Raw genomic sequence first — 13,392 nt, 5'->3', positions numbered from 1 at the left:
AATTTGTTAACACCCCAAGAGGAAATTATTTTACTCAATCTAAGAAATTATTAATGTACCCCAACAACCGAAACTGATAGATACTACAAAAAATGTTACCCCCAAAAACATAATTTGATAGTTGCCCCAAAAATATTCTAGATACCCCAACAACATAACTAATATTCTTTAATTACTTGAAAGGGTACAAACTTCGACAAACTGAATTACCATCACCCCAACCAAATTAAATTGATATTTACCCCAATCATGACAGCCTCTTTTAGAATAGAACGAAAACTCAAACCACGATACCGGCTTTCGAAATTACAAATGTAATTTAATGTAAATTTTTATCAATTATCGCTCGCTTTAACGATCAAGGAAAGCATCATAAGGAAACCTACATATCCGAGAATTCTCTACAAGAATTTCTATGTGAAATGTACCCACACTAGATCAGTGTAGTCCATTAAAGCCTGAACTCTCTCAGTAGTAAAGAAGGCTGGTGTTCAGCAATATAATACAAAGCTGTTATTATTAAATTATTATCCCGAATATTCTGCGATAATTGCCGCTTACCCCAACAAGTCGATAAGTGACGGAGGCCGCTGTTCCTCAGAGTGTTCGACGCTGTCGTCCGGCGACGCCTCCGCCTCCTCGCCCGAGGAGGGTGTGGACGTGCTCGGCGACTCATGCGGTTTCACTTGGATCCTTAAAACGAAAGTAATAAAGTCGTTTATTTTTTTTTAGCAACGTAAGTAACAATTATTAAAAATACACGGTAAAGTAAGGATCTCTTGAGTGAGGTTGACGTCAATAATTTCTGGACAAGCCAGTCCCGAAAAAAAAAGTAACACAGATATTGCCCCACCTATTCCTCTCACGCCGTTGGGATTTTAACCAAAGTCCTGATATAGAAGCTTTTGAACCCTGTTGGACCAAAGAGGATTATAGGCAAAAAATCCTTTACTCAGAGGATCTCGTAAGGCTGAAACACTATTTTCTATTTTAACCCAATTAAGCCGTATAGTATACGTACTGTCCGTTGTCTTCTTTAGTGATGTCCAGTCCGAAAGCAGAAACCTGCATCTGTCCCGTATCATCGGCCGGTGGTAACGCTGGGAGATGTCTCGTACCTGGTAACACACAGAATGGGACGAATAAGTACTAAGCCCTGTAGATATATTTTCTCCCTAGGTAACATTCCAATTACTCTAAATCCCTATGAGGATAGTAATAACTAGATACTACTTGGTATTAAGTCTACATGCAAACTACCTACTACTGCGGGGTGGCAAAGATAGGTAATTTTTAATGCTAGGGATATTGGAATCTATTTGGGGTCACACAGTTAGATGAATATAACTCACAAAATATTTTTTTAACTATAATATGTGACTAAATTTTGCTAATTAATGTAGCCAGATTTAGTGTATTTAAATTATAGGAAAAACTATGTTATAAAACTGTAGCTAGCTAGATTAGATTGGCGATATTGGGGCTAACACCTACTGAAAAGGATGTCTCAAACCTAAATCGTATTTAATACCACTCCTATATTTTTAACATGTGCATTAAAATATTGAATAGGGCTCTAATTCACAATACGTATTAAGATTTAAGTGGTTAGTTGCACACCACATAGACAAAATGATTATAAAATATAATAAATACATAAATTAACATACACTAAATTAATTACAATTTTCTTAAACAACCTCATTTCTGATTATTTCATTTTGATTAGCATCTGAATAACTTCGAGGCTTATTTACTTGATTATAATTAATTTCAAATAAATAAAATAACGGCTTAAATCATAAAAAATGCTTCAAACTTGATATAGTTCAAATAATTTAACAAAACAGACTGCCACAGTAATTATGAATTGAAACAAATAGAATATATACACGAACATATATGTTATTAATATTATTAAAATGCACTTAGCGATTTAGGTTGTTCGGTATAATTTTGTTAAACGGTGCGTTTGGTCACTTTTAGTTTGAGGATTAAAGTATTTTGTATGCTCTTTATAAGTATTGAATATAAAAGATGGCCTGTTGAGGAGTATTGCAAAATTTTGATTTATAACTAAGGGAGGTTTCATGCAAGCAGCGACATATTGTATCTACGATGCAAATCCAAATGGATCTAGAGATAATTACTACGTATGATATTTAGAAAATTATTTAAAACATGCTAGGATTTAAAAAACGTTGATTTGGTTTAGGTGGAACAAAATGAAAATTATAGAATTACGACCGCATTATAATAACACTATTGGAACTAAAATAAATAATGTATTCATAACTTTGCCTTCATTCTGACCAGCAAAATTGTACCCTATGTATGTATATGTAAATAAAATTGCATAAAAACTAACCCAAATCCAAATGTATCTTTTAATATCTGAAAAAGTCCATAATTTTAGAGCTTCCTATTTTGCCTAACACCACATGTCTCAAATATATTTTTAGCCACACATTCATGTCCCAAACGTCCCTAACGTATAAGTTCCTTTTAATCATTACCCCTTATCAGAAAACGTCCCTAACTTTCAGGGCTTCCCATTTTGCCTATCACCACATGTCCCAAATACATCTTTACCTACTCCTTCATGACCCAAATCTCCTTTACGTCCAAATAGTTCCTTTTAATCATTACCACATATCAGAAAACGACACAAACTTTCAGAGCTTCCCATTTTGCGTAACACCACATGTCCCAAATATATATTACCTACTTCTTCATGTCCCAAACGTCCCTAACGTATAAGTTCCTTTTAATCACTACCCCATATTAGAAAACGTCACTAAACTTTCAGAGCTTCCCATTTTGTCCAATACCGCATGTCCAAATCGCCCACAATATATCTTTACCATGTCTCAAATGTCCCTACAGTTCAAAATGTCCATTGCCAGTGACCAAACGCGTAGCTGAAGCGTGTCACACGCGTATACCTGTGCGTCGCTTACTTGGTGTCAGTAACCTGAGTCTCAACTGACCGATTTTCTCCTCCTCTGTCGGTTCCGGCGGTGGCTCCTCCTCCACTTGTGGGCCTCGCATTAGGCCCAGCAATACGCCGAATATGTACCTGTCGAGGTAATGTTTTGGGGTAAATTACATAATTGGGGTAAAATATAAATTTATGATAAAGAAAATTTTAAATATGTGATTGATATTATGTGTTACTGCCGTTTTCTATAAACGATCCCGATCGCTTTTTTCTATCTATCACCAAAATGGACTAATCGGGATAATGTTTTTTTTTTTACATGTTTACAAATGACTTATTTTTATTGGTTGATACTCGTGATCGGATCAAAGGTTAAGATAGGGATCGTCTGTTGAAAACGACCGTTAAAATGAACTGATAAAAGGTGAAAATAAGAAAAAAGTTCGATTATTTTATCGATAAAATAGATGCTATAAATATTGTGAATATGATATTATAGATATGTGTAAAAGTGAAGATTTCTGTTTTTTTTTTACATACCGCTCTTGAATAATTAGTGCAATAAATTGTAGCAATAATATTTGAATGAGGCGGCATAGTATTACTAATAATATTTCTATCGTACAATAAAATAGATTGAAGAAGAATTTTATGAAAATTGTTGAAATTTTATGAAAAAAAGTTCAAACGAGGGTTAATTATGAACTAAGTGACAAGTGATAAAATGAATATGGTGATTTAATTGCATAATAAATATTTAATTATTATAAATGCGTATAAACATTAAAAAAAGGAATAATAAAATCATTTTTTGATACTAAACTAAAAGACATAACTATATTCGTAATATCGATTTAAAAAATACACTTTAATCCAAAGCATAATTAAAACTATTGAAAAGTATGAGTGAAAAATTTACCAATGGCTGTGCATCAAGATGAGGTCGCGTGTAACACAATACATCGTTATTAACACATTAAGAGATTCAAATAAGGATGGAATTTAGGGTTATTTACAAATTGCGTAATATATTCGTCTTTACCTCTGCTAATATTGTGCCATAAATCATCCATGAATAACAAGTATTTTCACCAAAATCACGGTTTTACTTTTTAATTTTTTTTATCATTTTGAAATAGCTTTTGACTCAAACGGGTGTTTCACCAGGATTTTTAAGTCGTCTCTAATAGCCATGTAGCAAATAATAAGATTGACTTCTATTTTAGTTTATGATAGGTGTGTTGTGAAATTGCTACTAAACAATTATCTTTTTGCATATTGCTGTCTAGTACTAGTACTATGCAAGTGCAGTTGACATATGAGTATTTCTCAAAATAAATTAGTGTAACTAAATAGTTTTTACGAAATAGCGTTACGAAATTATTTGTCTTAATAAATTCGGTCTATCAAATAGTAAATAGAATGAATGCCTCAAAACAAATAAAAAAAAACATACGACATTTTTTATATTATAATGTAAAAACTATTCCGTTACATACATTTATTTTGAGAAATACTCATATACAAAGCACCACAAACAATTACGCCATAAAACACAAAAAACAATAACACTTACCTAACAACGACAAGAACACCGTATCCCATATAATAGAACAAATAGAAGAACAGTTTGAAGAATCCGACTGCTAATTCTGCTGGCGGCATCTGCTGTAGGTCCGCAATTTTCGCCTTTATATTCGATGGTGATAAGGACGAGAATGCCGTGTAGATACCGTCTTTGACTGATTGAAGGCCGCGACGGAATGGATCTTTGCCAGCTCTGAAATTATTTCAATATAAGTTATTTAATTATTTTTAAAAAATGGATCACTGTATGATATACGATTTATTTTACACTCGCACATTCTCTCATTCACTCAGACAGACGGGCAACTAGTGCACCAACTTTTCGCCAATTGACTTTTAAGTATTATTAGGAATTTGTACGGGAATATAGAAAAGCGTTTTATCTAGACTAATTCAGGCAATTTTTTAAATTTTTCTCTCCGTATGAACCATCCTCGTCAAGGAAAATTATAAAAAAAGAATTAGTGAAATCGATTCAGCTGCTCTCAAGATTTACGCTTAGCAAGACATTCAGCGATTCTTTTTTATATTATAGATTACCTTTCGTCATCATCATCGCCCATGTACATGTAACTGGCCTCTCTGTTCTTGGGTCCGCCGGCCGCCTCCTCCGACGCCGCCATGAGGCCGGACGCGTGCGTCATCTCAAAGATGGCGTCCTCGCAGAAGTTCACGAACGCTTCCAACTTCTCTTTATCGCCACCTTCTGTCACTATGCTGTAGAAGAATGCGCGTTTCGATTCCTGGAAGAAGAATGATTGTTATTATGTATAGAAATGTATGGAGTATTAGCGCGAACATTGAGGGGCCAATCATGATTGCTATGACTGGAGCACTCAACAGTCTTTTACAGAATCAACATGGAGTGATGGCTTGTTACTACTTTTCGTATGGTAAATAGCAAGAAACCCAATCACCCCCATTTTCCAAGTCCTATTCCTTTCTATTAAGGCTAGAATCGCTTTGGTTCTTCTCATATCTTATGAGTTTATAAAAGGTCTTTTAAAATTTACTAGCTTACTTTTTTTTTAACTGGCAATTAAAACATCTTAGAAATGGTTAGCTATGTTGTGCAAGTTACATCTATTTTGAATATAACGTAAGTGTAATATCCTGTAGGTAGTTTGAGCATTGTTAATAAGTTATTTTTGGTTTTTGTAATTTTTCTGGTTTCTTTTTCTTTTTGGGCACAATGTTCCCTTTATTTGCATGTAGTTTTAATTTTTTTATATTATGCACTTATTTAAATAACTGAAAATCTATTTGATTAGTGTGACAATTGTTTGTGAACCCATTAAATTAAAATAAAATATAAAAAAAATAACATACCTTAATCTGCGGCTTCTCCCACTGTTCAATATTAGACTCCTTAATTTCGAAATAGACTCGCTCGATGCGCTTCGACCCGCCCATGATTTCGATGCGGCCCAGGAACGGCTCGAAGTAGTTCAGCACGGAACCGGCTGTCTCTAGGAAACGGGCCAGTCTGGGAAAACATAAAATAAGGAATTAAACGAAAAAGTTAGTGCATGTAATATAAGTTGTTACGTTCCTCTATGGGAGGGGAAGATTCCCAGTCAGCAGATGTTGCTTGTGACCGGCCGCGGCCCCTCTGACGGTTCCTATTCGGAGGTGGTATACAGGTTGCGCGTCGCACAAATTCTGCTGTCGCAAGCCAGTATCGTCTGTCGCCTAGTGTGATTGTAGTGCGTTCATCAGAATTATGTAAATACCACATAGGTCTTCTCGTAGTTCCATTGATGTTGACGAGATGGCGGTGTATGCACTGATTGTACCGCCACAAGTTAAATTATTTATTTTTAAATATATAAGTTACATGAGTGAAGATACGGAACACTTTGGCTAAAGTATAGGATTGTCAAGCATGACAGGGTTTTAAAGCGACAGTTTAGACTTTTAAGTCCTGCAAAATACGTAAGTGGATTTACTCATGTTAAAAAGGCCTAAGTGCATACGAAGGCTTAATACTACTAATATTTGAAGGATTAAGTATAAAATATGGAGGTTGATCTATAAGATAGTAAAGCTCAAGTATAAGATGCCATGGCTCAAGTACAAAAAACCAAGGCTTAAGTATAAGATGCGAAGGCTCAAGTATAAGATACGATGGCTCATGTATAAAATACGAAGGCTCGAAGGTAGTACCTTGGCTCGTTGGGCATGTGTTCGGATAAGTTGGTGAGCAGCACGGCGAGGTTAAAGCCGATCTCCTTGGCGGGCTCGTGGAACCGATCGCAGAAGCCCACGTAGTCCAGCTTGCCATCGTGGTTGGTCTCACAGCACGCCAATAGGAACTCTATTTCTTCACTATAACAGATTAAATTAGAATAAATTATGATCTATCTACAAACAATAACCTGTAAAAACTAAGTTTGTGTATATATTTATACTGTTTGTTTCCTAAAAATAAATAAAATTCTTATCCAAAAATCAGTCATCGTAGGGTTTATTGCTGGTTAATTAAATAAATGCTTTGCAAGTCTCTTCACACTAAATTTGTCTAGGTTAGGTACATATCCATTTTGATACATACTGAATTTTCATGTATTATATCTAAAGTTAAGCATAAAAGTCATAAGATGGTTCATCGGATGGTGATGCCATCCTTTATGAACATCTGCATATCTTTTAACTTACATTTCTTTGCCTCCTCTCTGACAGAAAGTAAAATAATATTAAAACACTCACGGCGTATAACTCTTCTGCTGTTCCATCTTCTCCTTGAAGTCCTTGGGCAGAACCCAGCCGTCGTTATTAGCATCTATCTCCTGGAAGCTGGCGCTTGACGTCAGGTCCTTCAGTTTCAGGAACATGTCGAAGTACTTAAGGATCAGTTCCACGTTCGATGCTGATTCTACGAGCGTGTCTACCATTTGTTTGCCAATCGTACCTGATGGAAAAGAATAATGAATCCCTCCTAACTGAATTTCGGCCACTCACATATACAGGTGCACTCTCTGTTCTTTTTTGTGTATATGTTTTTTTCCTGCGTTTTTTCGCATTAAAAGACATACAGTGTGCTTAGAGTGTGGCAAAAAAACACGACATGACCCCGTGTCGTTTTACTTTTAATGAGAATTTAAATAATTTTACAATTGGTCCGCTTATACAATCGATTAGAAAGCATCGATTATAATCGATTACTACAGCTTTACGTACCGTTGACAACGTTTCCTTCGAGCATGGACAGCATCATGGTGATCATGTCCTTCTGCAGGTTGAGGAGTTCCTTCAAGAGGTCCACCTGTGACGAGTGCTTGGACAACTTGTCCTGCATGTGAGAGAATAGGAACAGGAAACCTCCCACTGCGTCCCATAACCTGGAGGGGATAGTATTTATTATAGGATATTTCTTAAGTTTTGTCCCTGTGGAAAACTTTTCTCTATAAATATTTGACTGTGTGCTTTCCTGGGAAGGAACTATCTTTTATATTAATATAGGATCAAGTACATCCGTGTGCCAAATTTCATCAAAATGTATCTAGCCGTTTCTGTCCATCTACCAAACATCCAAATACATTAACAAATTGTTCATTATATAATATTAATAAAATGTAAGATCAGTAGGTTAACAATGATGATTCATATTTTAACTAATTTAACGGTGTATCAAAATCTCACCTAGAATGTGCGAGCGCCTGTTGATTTTGCGTGCAAGGACCCTGGATGACTTCAGTGAGCGTGTTGAACACTTGTGACGCAACACCTATCGCTTTGAAGAAGTTGGCTTTGCCGGCCGGGTCAATGAGTTCCTGAAATATAATTATTTTAATGAAATATAAATTTCATGAAGGAACAGATGGTTAGTATAAACTGAAAACAATCAGTCCATTTATCAAACAAAGAAACATCCAAGAGACGCTGGTCTTCTCACCTTGCTAGAGTAGTGCCAGTAGAAGTCCATGATGGACTCTTGCAGCCGCAGCAGGTAGTCGACGGTGCAAATGACCACGTTCACCGTTGTGGTGTTACCGGCTTGTGTACGGAGGTAGTTCTGCCATTCTGTGGGCGAATTATTGAAAAAATATAGGTATACATATTATAAACCAAAGTCCCCTTTTCTGTCTCTCTGTATGTTATCGATTTTCTCAAAATCTACTGAACGGTTTTTTTTTAAATTTGGTATGGAGATAGTTTAAGACCCTGGGAAGGTTATAGGCTACTTTCTATCCTGAGAAAAATATATAGTAGGACTTTTATCCCGGAAAACTCCTTCACACACACTTCACACCTTTTTAGGACTGTTAATCTTCACGCGGGCGAACCGCATCGAAACCGTTAGCATTGTAAATTTGCGTCGAGAACATAACCTCTGATAATATTCCTTTATGGGAAGCAATGTCTCGTACTCACCCAAATTGTGGCCTTCGCAAGTGAGTTGTATGAACCTGAAGAGAGCGCAGGTGAATTCCGCATCGTGCATGTTCTTCTCGCCAGCCGCGCCTTCTAGGCCCACACCCAGACCTAGAAATAAGTACAATGGTATCAGATGTCTTATACATTATTTAATGAATCCCTTTTAGTAGAGTTTTGGCCACGGCGGCAAATCTCAGCGGATATCAGCTACGCAGGAGATATTATAGTGCACAAGTGTGTGCGCAATACACAAGCACTCTCTGTTCCTTCACTCTCATAGTCCTGTGAGAGAATCCGATATGACCGGAGAGACCGCTGACTCTGAGCAGCGACTGAATAATTTTTAAGATGCAGAAACCCAGTTAAAAAATTTTACCCGACCCGGGATTCGAACCAAGGATCTTAGCACCATAGCCTCGTAAAGTGTACGCATTACAACGACGCCACCGAGGTAATCAATATACATAATTATAGGGTAGACTTCCACAATACTGCCCGCGTGAATGATAAAATTATAGAAGGCCTAGACTGCAAGTGCTCAAGAAATACCATCGTGTTAGACCTTTCACATAACAATAGTTCTACTGTGCGATATTCCGAATAAAAGTAAGCTTCACGTTAATCAATGACATGACATAGATAAAAGTCTAATAACTAAATAAAGTTTAGTATTAAATCTACGATTGCCGTTGAATTATGGATTTTAAAAAAATGTCTCCAGATCACTTAGTTTGTCCACTGCATTAATATAAAAACGCAAACATGATTTTATTTCTATGCGAAACAAAAATTAAAGACGCTATATGGTTAAATTGGTACAATCTTCTCAAACAGTCTGGTAAAAAATGTTATTAGCCACATACCTTCCGCCTTCGTGTTTCTCTCGAAGGCGTCCAAGTCGAGCACAGAGCAGGAGTTCATGAGACCGGCAATGGATGTGAAGAAGCCTACGTCTTTCTTGTCTTTCAGGTGGTTTAACATGCCCTGCAAGAAAAAGAAATGTATTTTGCTAAGTTCAGCTAAATATAAATGGCGATAAGTTGTACAAGAAATGGAAATAAATATGTTTCCCGCTTCAAAACTATTATATTTTAAGATGTATTTATTTGTCCACCTGGCCGAGTCATAGCTACGTTAGTATAAAATACTATACATATGGATTTTATAGAATAACTGACAAACGGGTAAATCGGTTTACATTTCTGACACATGACCGAATAGACTTCTGGTACAGCGCCATCTATTATCAAACACATACCATCTGTATATCGATGTTGCCGCCGCGCAGTATGGAGATGCCGAGCTGCAAGGTCTTCATCACCATGTCGCTGGGCACTCCCTTGGAGGCGGAGATGTGGAGGAGGACCATCTCGGCCACGCCGCGGTCCGCGAGACGCGCTTGGTGGAATAGTAATTTTTGTTTTTCCATTTCTTGCTCCTGTGAAGGTGGTGGTAAAATATGATGCATTTTTCCCACAACTTTAATTTCTTAATATAGTGTGTCTATTCTATTAAATTTTTAGGTTGGAGTTCCATGGATAACACGCGATGTTGCCAATGTCGTAGGAGAAGACACGGACTGTTGTCTGTCCTTTTGTTTGTCTTAATACATTCATTCTGTCAAATAATATAGATATAGAATGAATAGACCAAAACAAACAAAAAAAAAAACAGATCACAATTTTTCGTTTAATAATTAGTCGTAAAAACTATTTCGTTACACACATTTATTTTGAGAAATACTATATAACAGGAATTGTAGAAACTAGAGTCCCGAAAAAACTATTTCAATAGATTTTATCTTGTCAACTTTTACATACATACCATGAACATTTCCATTGTTTTCTGCTTGTAACAGTACAACACAACCAAATCATCAATAACGTATTGTCAACAATACAAAATAATATTACAATTTAATAGTTAATAATACTTAAAACGATCGCATATTGTCATATTTAAAAACACACTATAAAACATATTAGCCACTCACGTGAATACTAGGACCACCTTCTTCCTCGCCCTCCGCTTCTCCGCCTCCCTCTTCCTCTTCCCCTCCGCCTTCCTCCTCTTCCTCTCCGCATGACTTCGCGATGATGTGTGCGTACGACATGTATAGAGGATCTTCCTGCGTTACAAAATTATTCTTGGTTGTAGACACTAGACACTTCAAAAATAGGAATAACTGTATTGCCTAAGTGTCTCCCTTTGCCTTTTTAGCATTACACAATGCTTCTTCTTATGCTTTTTCTTTCGGATAAATACAAGCATACAATAGTAAGTATAATACAAATGTTGTAAAAACGGGGAAAATTCATTCCTTTTAAGAACTTACGTTCCGTACGCTGAGTAAACAGTTAAAGTTACGCACCAAATATGTATGACGGAATTGTTCTTCTCAGAGAGTTCAAAAAAATATATTATAAATCAAAGTCCTCTGCCGCATCTGTCCGTGTATCTAAACGCGATAAACTTCAAATTACCCAACAGATTTCGTTGAAATTTGGTATGGAAATAGTTTAAGACTTAGGAGAAAGACCTAGACTACTTTCTATCTCTCGAAAATATATAGCGAGACTTCCTCTATTTTGTTATATTTAGACGAGAATCGAACACTAAATACCCTCTTTAAACAGGTCCCTCGACTAACTTTACATAGTATAATTGAATAATGAGACGAAAAAACCGTTAGTGACGAGATTACTCACAAGCAGTACCTATATTACACTGCGCTCGTCATTCTAAGACATCAGATGTAAACATACCTGTAAAGCCCCTGACCGTTCGGTCATAGCTCCTCTGCAGAAGGTGGTGACGAGCTGCGTCAGAGGGTCAGGCTTGCCCTCCTCCTCTACCACGTCACTCTTCTTCAGCTCCGCGTCTTCGAACGATTGCTATAGGAAAATAAAGTTTATTACGAATATATTTTAAATTTAGAAGTATTTGTACATTAGAATTACTTTTTAAGGTCCTATTTGATTGTTAGACGTCTACAGTATAAGCACATTACTTTCAAAAATGTAGTAACTCATGGTTAAAGAAATAAATAAATATTTATTCAGTACAAAACAATTATTAATTTAATTATCCGTAAATAATTGCAAGTTAATATTTTTACAAAATTAAAACAATAAATAGGCACAGATTATAAATTATGTTACAAAAAAAGTGATAATAGCCTAATAGGGTATTTGACTATATTTGATTTTATGCATTTTATAATATGTAATAGCAATTAGTACAAAAAAAAATCCTTCTGTCAAAACAGTATGAAAATTCGATAAGAAACAAGCCGGTAATTCATATTCCAAATATTGCTACGTGCAGGAGTGGGCGTGGAGTAGGGATATCGCACCATCTCTTTCATTCGCACGCATCGCATTGCCCGCTGACGTCACACGCAAGTATTTCGTCCCTTTTCTGTTTTTTGACACTCACCCCTACTGCTTATAAGATACAGATTTTTCACCGGATTTTAACGGTGTCTTCTGTCTATTTTTATGTCATATTTTATAAAAGATATAAATACAAATAAGTGAAATACCCTATTAAACGTATGAATACTTAATTAAGTTTACCGTCAAATCTTCAATCATAACTTCTTGTCCGATGTTCTCTTCCTCTAACCACAGCTCGTAATAAGTACGAGCGAAAATGTTGCAAGCACGATGTCTGAAAAAAAAAAGGAATTTAAATTTCTTGACTTCCACATTGGTCATTAAGGGTACGTTTTAATTTTGGATGTAACTCCTGTAATATTCATATTTAATAAAAAAAAATCGGATATTTCACATGTCCGACCTTCGACTCATCAACGTAGGACATTTTCTTTTTCATGAGATTGATTTAATTATTTTCATAACCGATTTCAGTAAACGACTGATTGTTTTTTCCTATCGGTCGCCAAAATGGACCAATCAGAGCATAGTTATTTTGAAATGCTATAAAAAAATGTTTTGATTGGTTTTAACTTGCGATCAGATTAAAGATTAAGATTGGGATAATTTATTGAAAACGGCTGCGAGTTGAGTGAAATTAACTTATTTAAATATTTATGGTGTATATAGACAAATAATGATGATACAAAATTAAGTGCCGAATCATGCAGTCTCCATTATGCGCTTGCGCATTAAAGTTGTCAGGGTATCGTCAGCTCCACAGGATCTCAATGCGCTAAAAAACAGAAGCAGTGTGTCTGTAAAGCGGTATAAAAGGTTCGTTTAAAATAATATTAAGAGTGAAAGTTCCTTTTTTTCTTGATACTTTCTATATTTAATTGTACTGGTGAACTCGGATTCAAAGCCCGGGTCAGACCAGTTATGGAGTTTTTCTGTTTAGTATCAGCCTGGAGCCTGGAGTGTGTAATTTGTGTTCGGTATGGCGATAGCCTCGCTCCTTATTACATCACGGGAAGGAATAAACGAAGAAAAAAAATCTGTACTCGTTGCATTTCTATTTACACCTTTGGAGACTAAAGGTGTATATAA

General features: G+C 36.0%; 1 protein-coding gene across 1 annotated transcript in view; it reads right to left on the bottom strand.

Moving 5' to 3' along the window:
- LOC115456338 (ryanodine receptor) overlaps nucleotides 1–13,392 on the bottom strand; it is a 158,964-nt gene that overhangs the window by 11,317 nt on the left and 134,255 nt on the right. The window contains 17 exon segments of the mRNA XM_030185358.2: nucleotides 562–693; nucleotides 1,022–1,118; nucleotides 2,961–3,079; nucleotides 4,518–4,721; nucleotides 5,069–5,271; nucleotides 5,858–6,014; nucleotides 6,695–6,856; nucleotides 7,238–7,439; nucleotides 7,709–7,869; nucleotides 8,171–8,301; nucleotides 8,424–8,551; nucleotides 8,903–9,013; nucleotides 9,769–9,889; nucleotides 10,164–10,343; nucleotides 10,899–11,033; nucleotides 11,671–11,799; nucleotides 12,484–12,577. Of these exon segments, the coding sequence (XP_030041218.1) occupies nucleotides 562–693; nucleotides 1,022–1,118; nucleotides 2,961–3,079; nucleotides 4,518–4,721; nucleotides 5,069–5,271; nucleotides 5,858–6,014; nucleotides 6,695–6,856; nucleotides 7,238–7,439; nucleotides 7,709–7,869; nucleotides 8,171–8,301; nucleotides 8,424–8,551; nucleotides 8,903–9,013; nucleotides 9,769–9,889; nucleotides 10,164–10,343; nucleotides 10,899–11,033; nucleotides 11,671–11,799; nucleotides 12,484–12,577 (2,466 nt within the window).

Source organism: Manduca sexta, chromosome 2 (genome assembly GCF_014839805.1).
Source record: "Manduca sexta isolate Smith_Timp_Sample1 chromosome 2, JHU_Msex_v1.0, whole genome shotgun sequence".
NCBI classification, from domain to species: Eukaryota; Metazoa; Arthropoda; class Insecta; order Lepidoptera; family Sphingidae; genus Manduca; species Manduca sexta.
This window is presented reverse-complemented; position numbering and strand designations above follow the sequence as displayed.